The sequence below is a fragment of the Schistocerca americana genome, chromosome 2 (genome assembly GCF_021461395.2).
Source record: "Schistocerca americana isolate TAMUIC-IGC-003095 chromosome 2, iqSchAmer2.1, whole genome shotgun sequence".
Lineage (NCBI taxonomy): Eukaryota > Metazoa > Arthropoda > Insecta > Orthoptera > Acrididae > Schistocerca > Schistocerca americana.
The window spans coordinates 658915960-658931138 of NC_060120.1; the positions used below are offsets into that span (position 1 = coordinate 658915960).

The following is a 15179-nucleotide window of genomic DNA, read 5'->3' on the forward strand; positions in this document are numbered from 1 at the left end:
TGCAGTTTCCGAAATGCTTCTGAGCCATCACAACCTGCCCTCGGTCAAACTCAGATACATTGCGCGGCTTCCCCATTCCACACACCGACAGAGCAGTCACTAATACTACATGCACCGTGCGTGTTTCTGATTAACAGTCATTCCTCACCAGGTGATGTTGCTATCGCCTATACGATGTATCAATAGTAGGTCAGTGGTCAAAATGTTATGGCTGATCATTGTACGTCTTCGCTTACTGACAATAATATTTTCTTCGTTTCTAGGTCCAAGCAGTTCAACCAGCATGGAGAGCGTGGAGAAAAATCCCAGTGACGACGAATGTACACCATCGTGGCTGGACAGGGATTTCATTGGGAGGGCTCTGAAGAACGACGATCCTACCATCGACGCATCCAGTGTGGAGCTGATTTCTGTACATACAGCAGGCGGCGGCTACCTCAGTGAGACCCTTCGGGTGGTCGCGCGATCAACTGGTGGTAGCGCAGCTGCTCGGGAGACGTCGCTGTTTGTGAAGGCTGCTCTGAAACCGACGGGTGTCGCACGCGATATGACAGCGTTTGGAGTGTACGATAAGGAGGCGATCGCTTACAGCCACTTTCTGCCTTCGTTGCACTCCGTTCTTAAGGAGGTCGAAGGCCGAAAGTTTCAGCCACTGGCGCCGAAACTGTACCTGCAAGGTTCGGAACCGCTGGTGTTCATGGTACTGGAGGACCTGTCCGCCACAGGCTTCCGGCCGTGGCCGCAGGGAGACAACCTGGACCTGGCCGCTTGCACCACCGCCATCAGGGCCGTGGCCCGCATGCACGCCGCCTCTGTTTGCCTCCTCAGTCACGAGCGGTACTCGACAAAAGTCTTTCACCAGTCACTCGTATTCAACGAATTTGTGCTCCAGCGTCTCGATGAAGACGAGGCTGCCTTTAAGGAGGACCTGAGAATCTTGGACGAGAATCCGTGGTTCCGCAAGTATACGGACAAACTGCGCGCCTGCGCGAGGGTCCTGCTGCAGACACCTGTACTGAGGGTGAAGTACTGTGCCGTTGACTTCAAGGTCATGCTCCATGGAGACCTGCACAAAAACAACATGATGTTCCGCACCGATGAGGACGGTTCGCAAGTCCGTTTGTACGATTTTCAGGTTAGTATAATCACTAGCACATTTGGATCCTGACTGACACGTATTTCACCTTCATTTTCTTTTCGATATTTAGACAACTTATACCTCAGATGACACATGGGCAGGCATTGGTGAACGCAGGCCTGATTCATATACTCTCTTAAGCTCGCAAGTCGCCTAGACACGTGACGCGACAGCAGTGGTCTTAGGGCAGGAAGTAAGAACTATAGCATCCGTGAAATCTCCTTCTTTTTTCTGTCTTGAATTCCTCTTAAAGTGTCATCTTAGCTTGTATAGGCGTTTGTATGTATGTAATGTATGTGATACATTCAGGGTACACTGAACGATTGATTGAAATAATTAAATTTTAGATTACTAAAGCTGTGTAATTGTAATGTCCTGCGATGTCTTGTTCCTGCTACTTCTACACTGATAAAAATCGATCTCGTAACTAAGTGAAATTATTCTCGTTAATTATCCAAAGTCCAGTATACGCTCGGCTTCAAGACTGCCTGTGTCGCAGTCATATGTTATTAGACACTTCCTTTGAGTTGTCAAGACTGTACGCCTAGTTGTTTAGGAAGGAGTTGAAGTTTGTAATGTCTGAAGATGGGTGTAATCCCGAAACGCGTAACATGTTCTAATAAAAGAGTCAATTGAACATCCCATGACTTTATTGCGGTTGTACAGCATTGGTTGCCAATTATTAACATAAAAATGATCACAGGCCTCAGACGGGATTTTATATCCTGTATATCAAAGTCCAGACTAACGTAGCAAGACTGAATGGTTCTGTATTATAGCGTCAAAGTCTCGCAGAACATAAGCATTAATCGTTATGTCTTCGTTGAAACCCAGTGATACAGTGTTTTGAAACGGAGTTGTAACTTGCCAGTAATAGTGAAACTGCAGCTATGGAAACTGGTCGAGCTCGTAATGAAGAAGTAACTGTTTTTAAATAGGAACTTGTAAAGAATCCTCGGATGCTGATTCGATGCAGTTCTGTTCGCATTTGGTCATATAATGCGCACATGTAAAGCAGAATTGTCCTCATTGCAGTAAAACACTTTCTGAATTTCGTTGAGCCATGCTTGCAGATTCATCAGCAAATATCACTAACCAAATGTTCGAAGTTCCTATACAGAAGCCTGGCACAAATTCACTTTCCACAAATTAACCTGCTGAAAATAATTAAGGCTTGTAGAATTACCGTTTAACATACGAGGCGTGTTTTTTAAGTAAGTACCGTTTTGAAATTAACGAAAGACGTGCTAAAATATCTCAATAATTTTATTTTTACATGAAAGCCTGTACCTTAATGTACTTTTATACATAATTTCCGTCAATATTGAGGCGCTTGTCATAATGTTGTGCCAATTTTGAATTCCCTCCTCATAGAAGTCTGCCGCCTGACTTGTTAACCACTGCATCACCACTGTTTTGACATCGTCAACGTCTTGAAGACGCTGACCGCCCGGGTGTTTCTTCAAGTGCAGGAACAGATGGTAGTCACTGGGCGCAACATCGCGGCTGTACGCAGGATGTTCTAGAGTTTCCCATCGAAAAGATGTGATGAGAACTTCAGTCTGATTCGCCACATGCGGACGGGCATTGTCTTGCAGCAAAACGATGCCCTTGCTCAACTTCCATGGACTGTTGGTCTGATTCTGGTGTGACGTACGACACCCATGTTTCATCCCCCGGAACAATTTGGCTTAAGAAATCATCACCGTCGTTCTGGTACCGCTCAAGGAAAGTCAATGCACTGTCTAAACGTTTGGTTTTGTGCGCATCCGTCAACATTTTCCCTACCCAACGTGCGCGCAATTTTCGGTAATTCAAGTGCTCGGTCACAATGCCATACGAAACACTACGAGAAACATTAGGAAAGTCATCCCTCAAGGAGGAAATCGTAAAGCGTCTGTTTTCTCTCTCCTTATTGTCCACTTCCTGCACCAAACTTTCATTAACGACCAAAGGACGCCCACTCCGTTGTTCATCATGCACATTTGAGCGGCCATCTTTAAATGATCTCACCCACTTTCTTACCATCCCATCACTCATAATGTTTTCTCCGTAAACTGCACAGATCTCACGATGAATATCGATCGCTTTTAGGCCTTTAGCACTAAAAAATCTTATAACAGCCCGTACTTCACAGTCGGCGGGACTCACGATTACCGGAGGCATCTTAAACACTCAGTACACAACGTAAACAAGGAAGAATCAGACTGAAATGGCGTCAGTGTGTAGATTAAGGCACAAGCTTTCATGTAAATATAAAATTATTGAGATATCTTAGCACGTCTTTTTCTAAATTTCGAAACGGTACTTACTTAAAAAACACGCCTCGTATTAGTATATTCGTGCTGAAACTTACACTAATAGCTTCTTTTTAGCTTTTTCTATACTCGTCAGACACTTCAGTTCCAATCCATTTTACAACTGGAGTCCAACAACAGACATCAGGATCGTATACATAATCAAGCTAGCGTTTGTTGATAGAGTCCCCGTTGATTGTTAATTTTTTACATAAGTGATCCGTTGACCGCGAAGTAGCTATATGTCACGGAGTAAGCGCATTTCTCCTACAGGCGAAATGTGCTAAATCACTGCTTTTTATAAATTTTCACCATAGCAGCACCACAGCCATTGACCTGTCAGCTGATGGTCTCAGTATTAATACAATTAATGATAAATTATCGCGAATCCTGATTCTCTCCATTCATCTCAGAGCGGCACCAGCAACCAACGACCCCAATTGCTTGCTGGGCGCACCCCAATCCCCACCCCACCCCAAACACGCCCCCATAGCAACCTCCACACCCCGCCCAACGTTACGCGATAAGTCACACAAATCTGAAGACTGTAAATTCAGCTAAGTACTTAGGGATTACAGTTACAAATAATCTAAATTGTATCACATACATAATATTGTGGGTAGAGCAAACCAAAGACTGCGATTCATTGGCAGAACACTTAGAAGGTGCAACAGGTTTACTAAAGAGACTGCTTACACCACGCTTGTCCGCCCCATTTTGGAGTACTGCTGTGCGGTGTGGGACCCGCATCAGGTGGGACTGACGGACGACATCGAAAAAGTACAAAGAAGGGCAGCTCGTTTTGTATTATCGCGAAATAGGGGAGACAGTGTCACAGACATAACACGTGAATTGGAGTGGATATCATTAAAACAAAGGCGTTTTTCGTTGCGACGGGATCTTCTCATGAAATTTCAATCACCAGTTTTCTACACCGATTGCGAAAACATTCTGTTGGCTCCCACCTACATAGGGAGGAATGATCATCACGATAAAATAAGAGAAATCACGGCTCGCACAGAAAAATTTAAGTGCTCGTTTTCCCACGTGCCGTTCGAGAGTGGAACGGTAGAGAGACAGCTTGAAGGTGGTTTATTGAACACTCTGCCAGGCACTTTATTGTGAATAGCAGAGTAATCACGTAGATGTAGATGCAGATGTATATGTAGGACACAAAACACCCCCCCCCCACCCCACCATCAGGGAGCCATCATGGCACCTCCTTCCTGACACGTCATGCCCACAAGTGATGCCTTCCACAGAGCGCATTCATTTCATGTCCACGCTATCTTCAAATGTTTACTTTTATCTATGTGCAATGAACATTGTTTCCTTCCTTACGACGTCTTAAAGCCTTCTATTGCAAAATTCTGCGATGTAGCACTTTCATTTCATGTCCACGCTATCTTCAAATGTTTACTTTTATCTATGTGCAATGAACATTGTTTCCTTCCTTACGACGTCTTAAAGCCTTCTATTGCAAAATTCTGCGATGTAGCACTCTCTTTCCCAATAATTCGTTCCGCTGGCCATATTGAAATCAATCGCGGACCAGATGCCTCAAGCGGACCGTCCGTTGTCCACCCTTTTTTAAGATAGTCCTTGACCACAGATATTTTCTCACCCCACCATTCCTCACAAAAGTAACTTGCCGTTACCATCAGTTTCAATATCGCATAGATGCTTAGGATATTGAAACAAATTATTTTCAGGGTTCTGTAACTTAGTCGGACTATTTAAGACCGCTTTTCCTCAGGAATGGATAGACGAATGAATTTATGTCACATACTGTGGTCGGCGGTCCCTTGGTGCTGCAAAAAATTGAAGCTTCTAAGTCAATGCAATTAAAAGCTACAGTCTTTTATGTCACATATTTTGATACTCGCAAACTCTCTCAACAAAATCCGTGTGGTAACTTCCCCCTCACCTAGAAAAACATAATCTGAGGAAAAGCGAGTTATCAAAGTAAAAGTAAAGGAAAAAATCCGATGATTGTTAATTTGTAATTATATCACAGAGAAGAGCAACGTTATGCCATTTATTGTCCATCTGTCTGTCTGTTAAGGATGCTCGTTCTCAGCAAAAGGTGGACGTATAAAGTTGAAATTTTTTCACATACTAAAGTCTATGATCCTTTGGCGCTGTAAACTCTTTAAGCTTCTAAGTCAATGCAACCAAAAGAGACGGCCATTTATGTCACATATTTTGATATCTTGTCAGTACCGGTATAGATGACAGGAAAAATCGTCAAAATTCTCGATTTACAGGATGGGTAAACTATCGATGTACATAAAACGATGCGGAACCTTGGATAAGCGAGTCTTACTCGCCCTTATTCGTATTTTTACGTAATAACATTAATTTGTGTAAATCAGTGATTAATACGTCGCCCAAGCATTGCATTAAAGAATTATTTTTTTCAGAGGATTACTTCATTTGAAAAGAATTCGTCACAAATTTGGTACAGCGTATCTGTCATACAATTCATATAAGATGTATAACAGCAAAAACTTTGACTTTGTTATTTCCGGAGCATAAAGTGAAAGCATGCGATCGCCATTATCAGTATTTCAGTTATAATTATAAATGTGCCAGAAAATCTAGAGACTATGGCTACACAAGTGTGAAAACGGAGAGAAATGCTGTTAGTTTTGGTCGTTTTCACCTACCCTTGGTTAAATTTGGATTTACTTTGAATTCCGCCTTACGCAAAACACTATTTATTACCTTTTATTCACCCAAACACCTATTGACAGCTATGTGTCATATTCTGCGGGTCAAATTTATTTCAAGGTATAATACAAAGTTTATGGGCGTTTATCTGTTGTAAGCCTAAAATTCATAGTGTCTACATATCGTTTGGCTTGTTTCGATTGCTTGCCTCAAAATTACGTTACTAGCGGAAATGCATTTTACACATCAACTTTTCGTCCTTTTTTTTTTTTTTTTTTTTTTTTTTTTTTTTACAATATGTCATCTGCAAATCATGAAGAAAAATTTATGCATTTTTGAAGAATTTTTTCGTTGGTATTGGTTAAGTATGTTACATTACTTGCGTATTGCATCGCATTCCATATATCTGGTGGGTATCTCTTTCTACTGCTGTTGTGTGGACTGTTCGCACGCCGTTATTTTATGTAGTTTCACTCTCACGTTTACTTCACACGTGTTTTCCACAAAGCAGGCTTTGAGCACATACTTTTGTCTCGATACCTACAGAGAGGTGTTACTGTCGCTGCTCGCTTGTTTATCATTTACCTTAAGTTTAGTATGGCGCTAATTGTAATCGTCTCATGAGAACTATTTTGATGCCTCTGTAGGGGCATAGCCGGTCACTCCACCGACCCACCTCTCAAGTACGCAACTGATAAATACAAGGTGTTTCCGTAGTAGTGGTAGTAGCTTTATTCGTCTGTAGATCTCTTTTTACAAGGATATAGGACATGTCGAATTATTTACAAACTTAGATCAACTTAAAATAAGCTAATTCGTATACACATACATTTACAGACTTCTAGTTATAGACGATCATTAGATTTACTCCCCAAAAAGAAGAAGGAGTGTTAGTATTGGAATATGCATAGATTAGGCGTAAGTTTTTCTAGAAAAGGAAAAAAAAAACATAGTGTGAAGGTGTTACGAGGAATGTTGGATGTTTTATAATCATTATTATTATTTATTTGTGTAACATTTTTTTTTATCAAACCCCTACTCTGTTTTATCTAAGTAATCCTTCAATGTATAAAATGTATTGCATAACAGGTACTTTTAGCTGCGTTTTTAAATAAGTGTATTTTTGCAGTTTCTTTTATCTCTTGTGGTAATTTATTATACAGTTTTATAGCTTGGTAGAAAATTCTGTATTGAGTTTTATGTTTATTTTTTATTGTCAAATGCAAGTTGAGTCTACCTCTTGTTCCATGGTCATGGACAGAACTGTTTGTGCAGTAATTCCAATGTTATTTTTAATGTGTACAGCTGACTGGCAATTGTCTTCACATGGGGCAGTTACAATCCCTAATGTTTTGAACAGATATTTACAATGAGCTCAACTAGTACTTTTGGTTATTATTCTTATGGCTCTTTACTGGAGTTTGAAAATTGTGTTCATATTTTGTGCATTTGTTCCCCAAAAAAGAATACCATAGCTAATAATTGAGTGTACATATGAATAGTATGTAACTAAAAGACACTGCATTCTACATACTGATGATAGGATTCTCAGGGCATAACATGCTGATGACATTCTGTTTGCAAGTACCTTTGTGTGTTCACTCTCTTTCAATTGAGAATCAATATTCATTCCTAGAAATTTTGTATTTGTTACACAGTCTATAGAGGTGCCATCTACATTTAATACACTTTCCCTCTTGAGACAGAAATTCATGCCATTACTTTTCTTTATGTTCAATGTCACTTTATTGCTTATTGACCAATTGTAAACTTCCTTGAGAGTTTTATTTGCTTTCTCTGCAAGGAGTTCTCTTGTTTTCTCAGTGACTGTAATATTGCTGTCATCAGCGAACAGAATTTTTTCACCATGAGCGACACTACTGGGAAAATCATTAATGTATATCAGGAATAGTATTGGTCCTAATATACTACTACCTTGCAGAACCCCTATATTAATGAATTTTGGTTCTGATAAGTGTTTTATTAAATATGTAGGTCTATTTGAAGCATGTGTTATCTCTACTCTTTGCACGCTATCTGTTAGATATGAATGAAACCAATCATTAGCTGCCCCTCTTATTCCTCATGCTCCTAAATATATTTAATAGAATCTTGTGGTCAACTGTATCAAAGGCCTTAGAAAGATCCAAATACATGCCTGTGACACACTCATCTTTATCAAGAGCATCATATACAACCTTTGTGAATTCTACTACAGCTGACTCCGTATTTTTGCCACTTTGGAAACCAAACTGTGATTTTCTTAAAAGATTGTATTTATTCATTAATCTGTCTTCCATAATTGCTTGTATTATTTTTGAGGATGGTGACAGCAGGGAAATAGGCTAGTAATTTCCTATGTCTTCTGCATTGCCTTCCTTAAGCAAAGGTACAACTCTTGTCTGTTTTAACTGCTCTGGAAAAGTCCCTGATGTGAAGGATTCATTTATTTTATTTGTTAACGGGCCCTATATAATCCTTATGCATTGTTTCAGTTGACACATTGGTACTTCATCTAAGCCTACTGACATTTTATCTTTTAGTTTATAACTGTTTTATTGACTTCATTCTCTGTGGTTGACAGTAACATCATCGTATTTAGGGAAACATTATTGACAGGTTTTGGGGAACTTTTCTGTAACTTCTCCACAATACTTGAAAAATGCTCATTTACATAGTTTACTAAATGTTGTGGATCATTTATTACCTTATCACCCTTCCTTGGCAGTATGTTATTCTGCATTTCTTTGCCTCTCCCCATTTCCTTTTTTATAGTATCCCAGATTGCTTTGCTTTTATTCTCTGCATTATATGTTATTTTGTCATTAAATGACTTTGTTGCAGCAATGAGCACCTTCGTATAGATCTTTTTGTATCTATGATAAAAATTTAAGAATTCGGGATCTTTGTGACTCCTTTTCATGGAACTGAGGTATTTAAGTGTTTGGGAGGCGTTCTTAATACCTGCTGTTGTCCATCTGTTTTTGTGAGATGTTGATACAGGCATGCATACTTTTGGAAATGCCTTTTAAAAGTTCAACTTAAATAATGTGGAGAATTTAGAGAGTTTCATATTCACAGTGGTTTCTTTATACACTTCATCCCAGTTTTCTTTAGCTAGTTCCTTTGAAAAATCTTTTATTTTGATTTCTGATGGATGTCGTTTGCAGGCTTGTAGTTTAGGGCATAATTCGATGCCTGATTTTATTGTTGTTATTTGACACAGGTGGTCTGATAGCCCGAGATCTTTTACAGCTACATTTTTCCCTGTCTATATTTGTAGCCACATGGTCGATTACTGATGCAGTCATTGTAGTAACCCTTGTTGCACTATTGACCAATAGGAACATGCCAAAACTTTGAAGGATATTTATGAAGGTGCTGCTGGATTCATTTATGATACTAGTGCTGATGTTAATGTCCCCACAAAGAATTATTTTGACATTTGTACTTGATACTTTATGTAGAACTTCTGTTAATTTATTGAAAAAAGTGTCGACACTACCACTGGGAGATCTATACACACATAAAATGATTAATTTCTTGATGATATCAAGCCCTTTTAATTCAATAGCTGATATTTCAAAGTGTTTGTCTTCACTTGATGTACTGAGGCCATGTCTTCATTTGAACTGTGTTCCTTTTTGATATAAATGCATGATTCTCCACCCCTTGAAGCGGTTCTGCAGTAAGAGTTTGCCCTTTCATACGATGATAACATTACGTGTTGGATTTCTGTCTCTCTACACCCATGCTCAGTAACACAAACTACTGTGCAATTCAAAGATTGGAGCTCAACTTCTAATAGTTGTATTTTATTCATTATTGATTGGATATTTTGATGGAGGGTTGTTAAGTCTGTGACATGCCCCATGTTACTCTTTCCAACTGTTTGTATTTCTTGTGACATCTGGCATGTGTGATATTTGGAGTGTTAAAATCTGTCTTGTGAGTGACTGATTCAGCATTTTTAGTGCTGGAGATATTCTTTAGGTAGGGGAACCTGTTGTCTGGATTTATCCTAAAAAAATACTTACTTTTCCTACCCATGACAACAGGTATTTAACCACGTATGGCCCTGGATCCACCCCCTATACTTTCATGAATCAGCTGTACCAATCTTCCCTTCGCAGTCCTGTTTGTGTGTAGGCCATGCCTAGTGAAACCCCATCTGTTGATAGTCCCGATGGGCACCAGAGAAACTGGCTGTGCTCAGAGCCATCCCTCACTCCTAGATTCGTCACACAGCTCCATCAAGGTGTGATCAATCATGACGCTGAAACAGCTCAACAAGTGTAGTTGGTGCCATGAGTCAGGGAAGCTATCTTGTCCAGGTCACCACCTATATCATATACCCCATCCCTGTCCAAACTGTTTCTTGCCCAACCCACTATCACTACATGGTCCTCTTTTGTAACATCCTTACATAAGGACCCTAAGTCATCTATCACGTGACTTAGCCCCGCATTTGGCTTGAAGATACTGGTGGACTGGTATGCTGCCCCTAAACTTTCTTGTAACTGAGGGCCTACACCTCGCTCATGGCTACTACCTACCAGCAGCACTTTCTTCTCCCTAACACTTTGTACACTCCTAGGCTTCTTGGCCTCGGTTGAAGTGTGCTGCACATTTTATTTTCCTCGTTCTACCTGAGGCTGTTCTCCATCTAACTCTGGCAGTGGTAGATACCTGTTTTTGGTGTTTATTATAAAACTGTCAGATCGCGTTCTCTTTCTTACTATCCTCCTACCAGCTGCCAGTTCCCAACCGCCATCCTCCCCTCTAAAACTCCGTGATCCTTATCCGTTCCTTCCTGCATCCTCCAACTGTACCTGAAGGGCAGAGATTTTCCTTTACTGTTCCCCAATCAAAATGTTCCTACTGCATGCTCTGCAGTTCCAGGAGAGAGCCTCCTCTGTTGTACCAACAGTCTCCCCAGTGAAACTATTTCCTACAAGATACGCAAAAAATCCCTCTACTCACTACCCTGTAACAGCTCCCATATTTCTCACTCGTGGTCAGTTTCGAAAGAACAATTAAGTTTAAAGAATGTTTTAAATGTGTCAAGGAAGCGAGATTAGGGGGTATGTAAACAAAAAAACCAAACAGAGGTTTTATGTGCGGTTGTCGTTGTTTTTGTACTGATTTGTAGATACAATGACATAATAATAAATCAGTAATTACTTTGCTGTGGTCAGGTTTTTAAACTTTTTATAACTTGGACAATTTAAGCCTAGATTGCATCTATCTAACTAGTAAACAATTCGAAATGTGTTAGTTAAATACAATTTAGAAACTTTCATTACATTTTTTTGCGACAATAGACACAAATTGAACTAGTAGCTGTCTTTCTTTAACGAATTTTCACTATCAAGAAAACTTAAATAGAATTTTTTGTGTTTATGACACGCAAAATTTAGGGTTATGTCGCGACTATCGGGACTTCACATAACGAGAAGTTTTTTCAAGAACAAGGTCTGCTGGGACGCTAATACTCAGTTATGCGACAAGAACGGCCATTACAGCAAGTATAAGAAACAAACAGAATTTAAATTTGACACTGTTTCCTCTTAAATAAGTTCATTTAACGGACGAAGAAAATACCTGTGATCTCACTCGACGGCCATCTTGAGCACTTCTCTAAACAATTTGAGGTAGGGAACGTGGCCTCTGAGAAGCCAGCTTAATGAGATAACAGAAATAACCTCACATTACTGTATACATTTTTTTACAATAGTTAACTGCAAATATCATCACTAACACAATGAACGTACCATTTGTACTTTTCTTACGAAATCGGCTGAAAATGACTCCCATAAACCTCAAAGCAAACAGAAACTGGGGAACAAGATTCTGACACAACCTGACAAATATCCCTGGTTTGTTTCGAATCACATCACAGGCAGCTACAATTCTGGCAGCTAATTATATCTCCGTATCCACTGGGTTCCCATACATAAGTGACTTTAGATACTCGCATTGGAAATAATCAAGAGGATTCAGGTCAGGTGACCTCGCAGGTCACTGGACAGGACCTCCTCTTCCAGTCCAGAGAGCAGGAAATACTGTACCGGTGCTGTTCCATCGTATTGTGCTGTACGTCTATGAATAACTGAGTAATGACTGGGTCTATCGTCCACTCATAGAACTTTGTATCGTGGGACAATGTAAATACGATACAACAGAGCCGCCTTATGGATACGTAAAGTAAACAAAACCTGCATCATGGATTCCTGGTCCTTGCAGGAAATAAAGAATGTGCATGTATATAAACAGCACAGTACGTGTAAACTTGTATGCATGTTAGTTGTAAATGAGCTGGAAAACAGTAATGCTAGACTAGGCATAGCGGTAGACAAGCTTACTTCCATATCTCATTAAGCTGGCTTCTCCGGCCCCAGGTTCCCTATCTCAGTTTGTTCAGTGGAGGATGTGTTATTACATTTCTACACGCTCTTACGGAAACACCCTGTAGAGTTGTCCACAGTTTTCGAGACCCTTAGTTTTCCGCAGTGGTTAAACACTGGACTCGCATTCGGGAGGACGACGGTTCAATCCCGCGTCCGGCCATCCTGATTTAGGTTTTCCGTGATATCCCTAAATCGCTCCAGGCAAATGCCGGGATGGTTCCTTTGAAAGGGCACGGCCATTTTCCTTCCCCATCCTTCCTAATCCGATGAGACCGATGACCTCGCTGTTGGTCTCCTTCCCCAAACAACCCAACCAACCTTAGTTTTCATGTTACGTTACATGCCATTAAGTTGGCTAAGTTTTGGAGACTGACGTGTGTAAAAGTATAAAGAATTTGAGAAAATTGTTATTTGGATGTTGGTAACCCATGACTGTCCTCTTGGAACTGCACCTGTACCCGGCAAGAAAGCAGCTACTGAGGAAATTTTTATCAACAGAGCTTAGCCAACAAGACCATGAGTACGCTTCCTGGTCACAAGACTGTTCGCCATTACCCTGGCTTAAATCGCAAAGTTGTCGACGTCTGCGATTTGCTGTCTCGTAAGGCAAAAATCTTGGTTTCGAATCCCGTCTCCTGTATGGAAGTTGGAGACAAATGTGCCATTTCTCTGTGTACTTTCTACGTAATCAAAGCTGTCCCGGGAACTGCCGAGTTGACCACTGGATTCCACGGGAAGCGGACCCGCCGGTGGAAAAGGATTTGATGAGTATTTTGATCTGAGTAGAGAAGCAGTAACACCATACTGAGTCGTCAAGAGAACTCAGTGATTTCGAGCGTGGGCTAGTCACTGGATGTCACCTGAGTACGAAAATCCACCAGCTCAGGTTCAACCCTTCTAAAGTTTTCCAAGTCACTTTTAGTGATGTGATTGTGAAGTGGCTAAACCAGCTAGACCAACGTCAGGCGAACCTCATATATTGACGGACAGGGACCGTCGAGCATTGTGGGGAGAGGACGTAAGAAATCGCATGAAATCAGTGGAAGGGGAAAGCAGCGTTGCTCACGTCCGTAGGTTTAACCTTAAAATACCCTACATGTGCCTCCTGGATGGTGCTAATTGAGCAACAGTGATTACAGACAGCTAGATTATCCATAGGATTTCCTGGCAATGACATATCAACTAAATAGCAGAAACAGTTCTTTTCAGAGCCCATTAACAAGAAACATTGGACCAACTATGAGACTCCTTCAACTTAATATCGCAGGCATTAGCAGGGCAGAAACGTTACTACCTGTCAAAATTTTGCTGGACAACTACATCGATGTCGTCACCATTCAGGAAACTCGCGTTTCCAGCGAAGAAATATCCCGAAGCCGAGATCGAATTCCTGGATATTCTGCACTTGAGGTAACTTACCACGAGGTGTATGGAATTGCTACGTATTTCCGTAACAACATAAACGAAGCTTCACTGCTTTCTGTAAGTGTAGAGGCAGATATACATACAGTTGTCATACAATTGCACGGAATTACTATTACAAATGTTTACAAACCACCCGAAACAACATGACCCGATTATGTCCTACTCACGGCAGAACATCCTGATTTTTACATAGGAGACTTCGATAGTCACCACGAACTTTGGAAGAACTCTCAAAATGATGAAAATGGGAGCATTCTTGCAGAATGGTTAGAAGAGAATAATCTTCATTTAGTGTTTGATGTCATAGATCAAGACACTTTCAGGTCACCTGCTTGAGACAAGGATTCGAATCCTGACTTATGCTTTGCTGGCTGCAAACGAAAGTGACTTTCCCATCAAATCCACAAGAAAAGTGATAGATGCCTTTACTCACAGCCAACACAGACCTGTAATAATACAAACTGATTGCCGGTTTCTCTCATACGGTCAACCCTGCAAGCTCGATGGAATTTCCAGAAAGCTGACTGGACGAAGTTTTCAATAGAACTGGATAAGACCATTCGTTGGATACTTCCATCACATAAGAACTATCAACGCTTCATTGGTGCAGTAACAGCAACAGCTAAAAAGTGTATGCCAAGAGGATACAGAAAATAATATGTTCCAGGATAGAATGATGAAAGTGAAACACTGTACCAACGCTTCCAGCAAAGTGGAGACCCAGAGATAGCTACGGAACTATTGTCCAGCTTGGACATGTCTCGGAGGCATAAATGGGCATAAACAGTCGAGCAGGAAAGCATGGCGTCTTCTGAGAAGACTGGGGAGAAGTCGACCAGCTTGCAGAAAAAATTCTGAAGTAACACCAGACCAAATTGGTTCCCGCGTCATTACTAGCTCAAGAGTGCCTCCCGACAAGAAACATACAAGACATATCAGACGACAGCTTTATGACCTGAAAAAGATGGCATCTTTCTCATCTGAGTATGCCCATCCCTTCATAGTTCCAGACATTGACTCTGGAGTGAAGGACCTCAAACCTCTTAGGGCGCCTGGATTCGATGGTATCCATCCAGAATTCCTGATCCATATGGGAGGAAAAGAAATGGCTGGCAGAATTCTTCACTGACGTCCTGCTGACTGGTCAAATTCGATTGGAGTTTAAAACGGCGAAGATAATATCTGTTCTGAAACCTGGAAAACCTACCAATATGGTAGAAAGCTATCGCCCCATTG

At 40.9% G+C, this 15179-nt stretch overlaps 1 protein-coding gene across 1 annotated transcript in view; it reads left to right on the forward strand.

Annotated features, from left to right (window-relative positions):
- The first annotated feature begins 273 nt into the window (after nt 1-273).
- The window catches only part of LOC124594299, a 50849-nt gene continuing 35943 nt past the window's right edge, over nt 274-15179 (forward strand). The window contains exon 1 of the mRNA XM_047132662.1: nt 274-1135. Within this exon, the coding sequence (XP_046988618.1) occupies nt 284-1135 (852 nt within the window). The 5' untranslated portion in view covers nt 274-283. The remainder of the gene's footprint in view (nt 1136-15179) is intronic.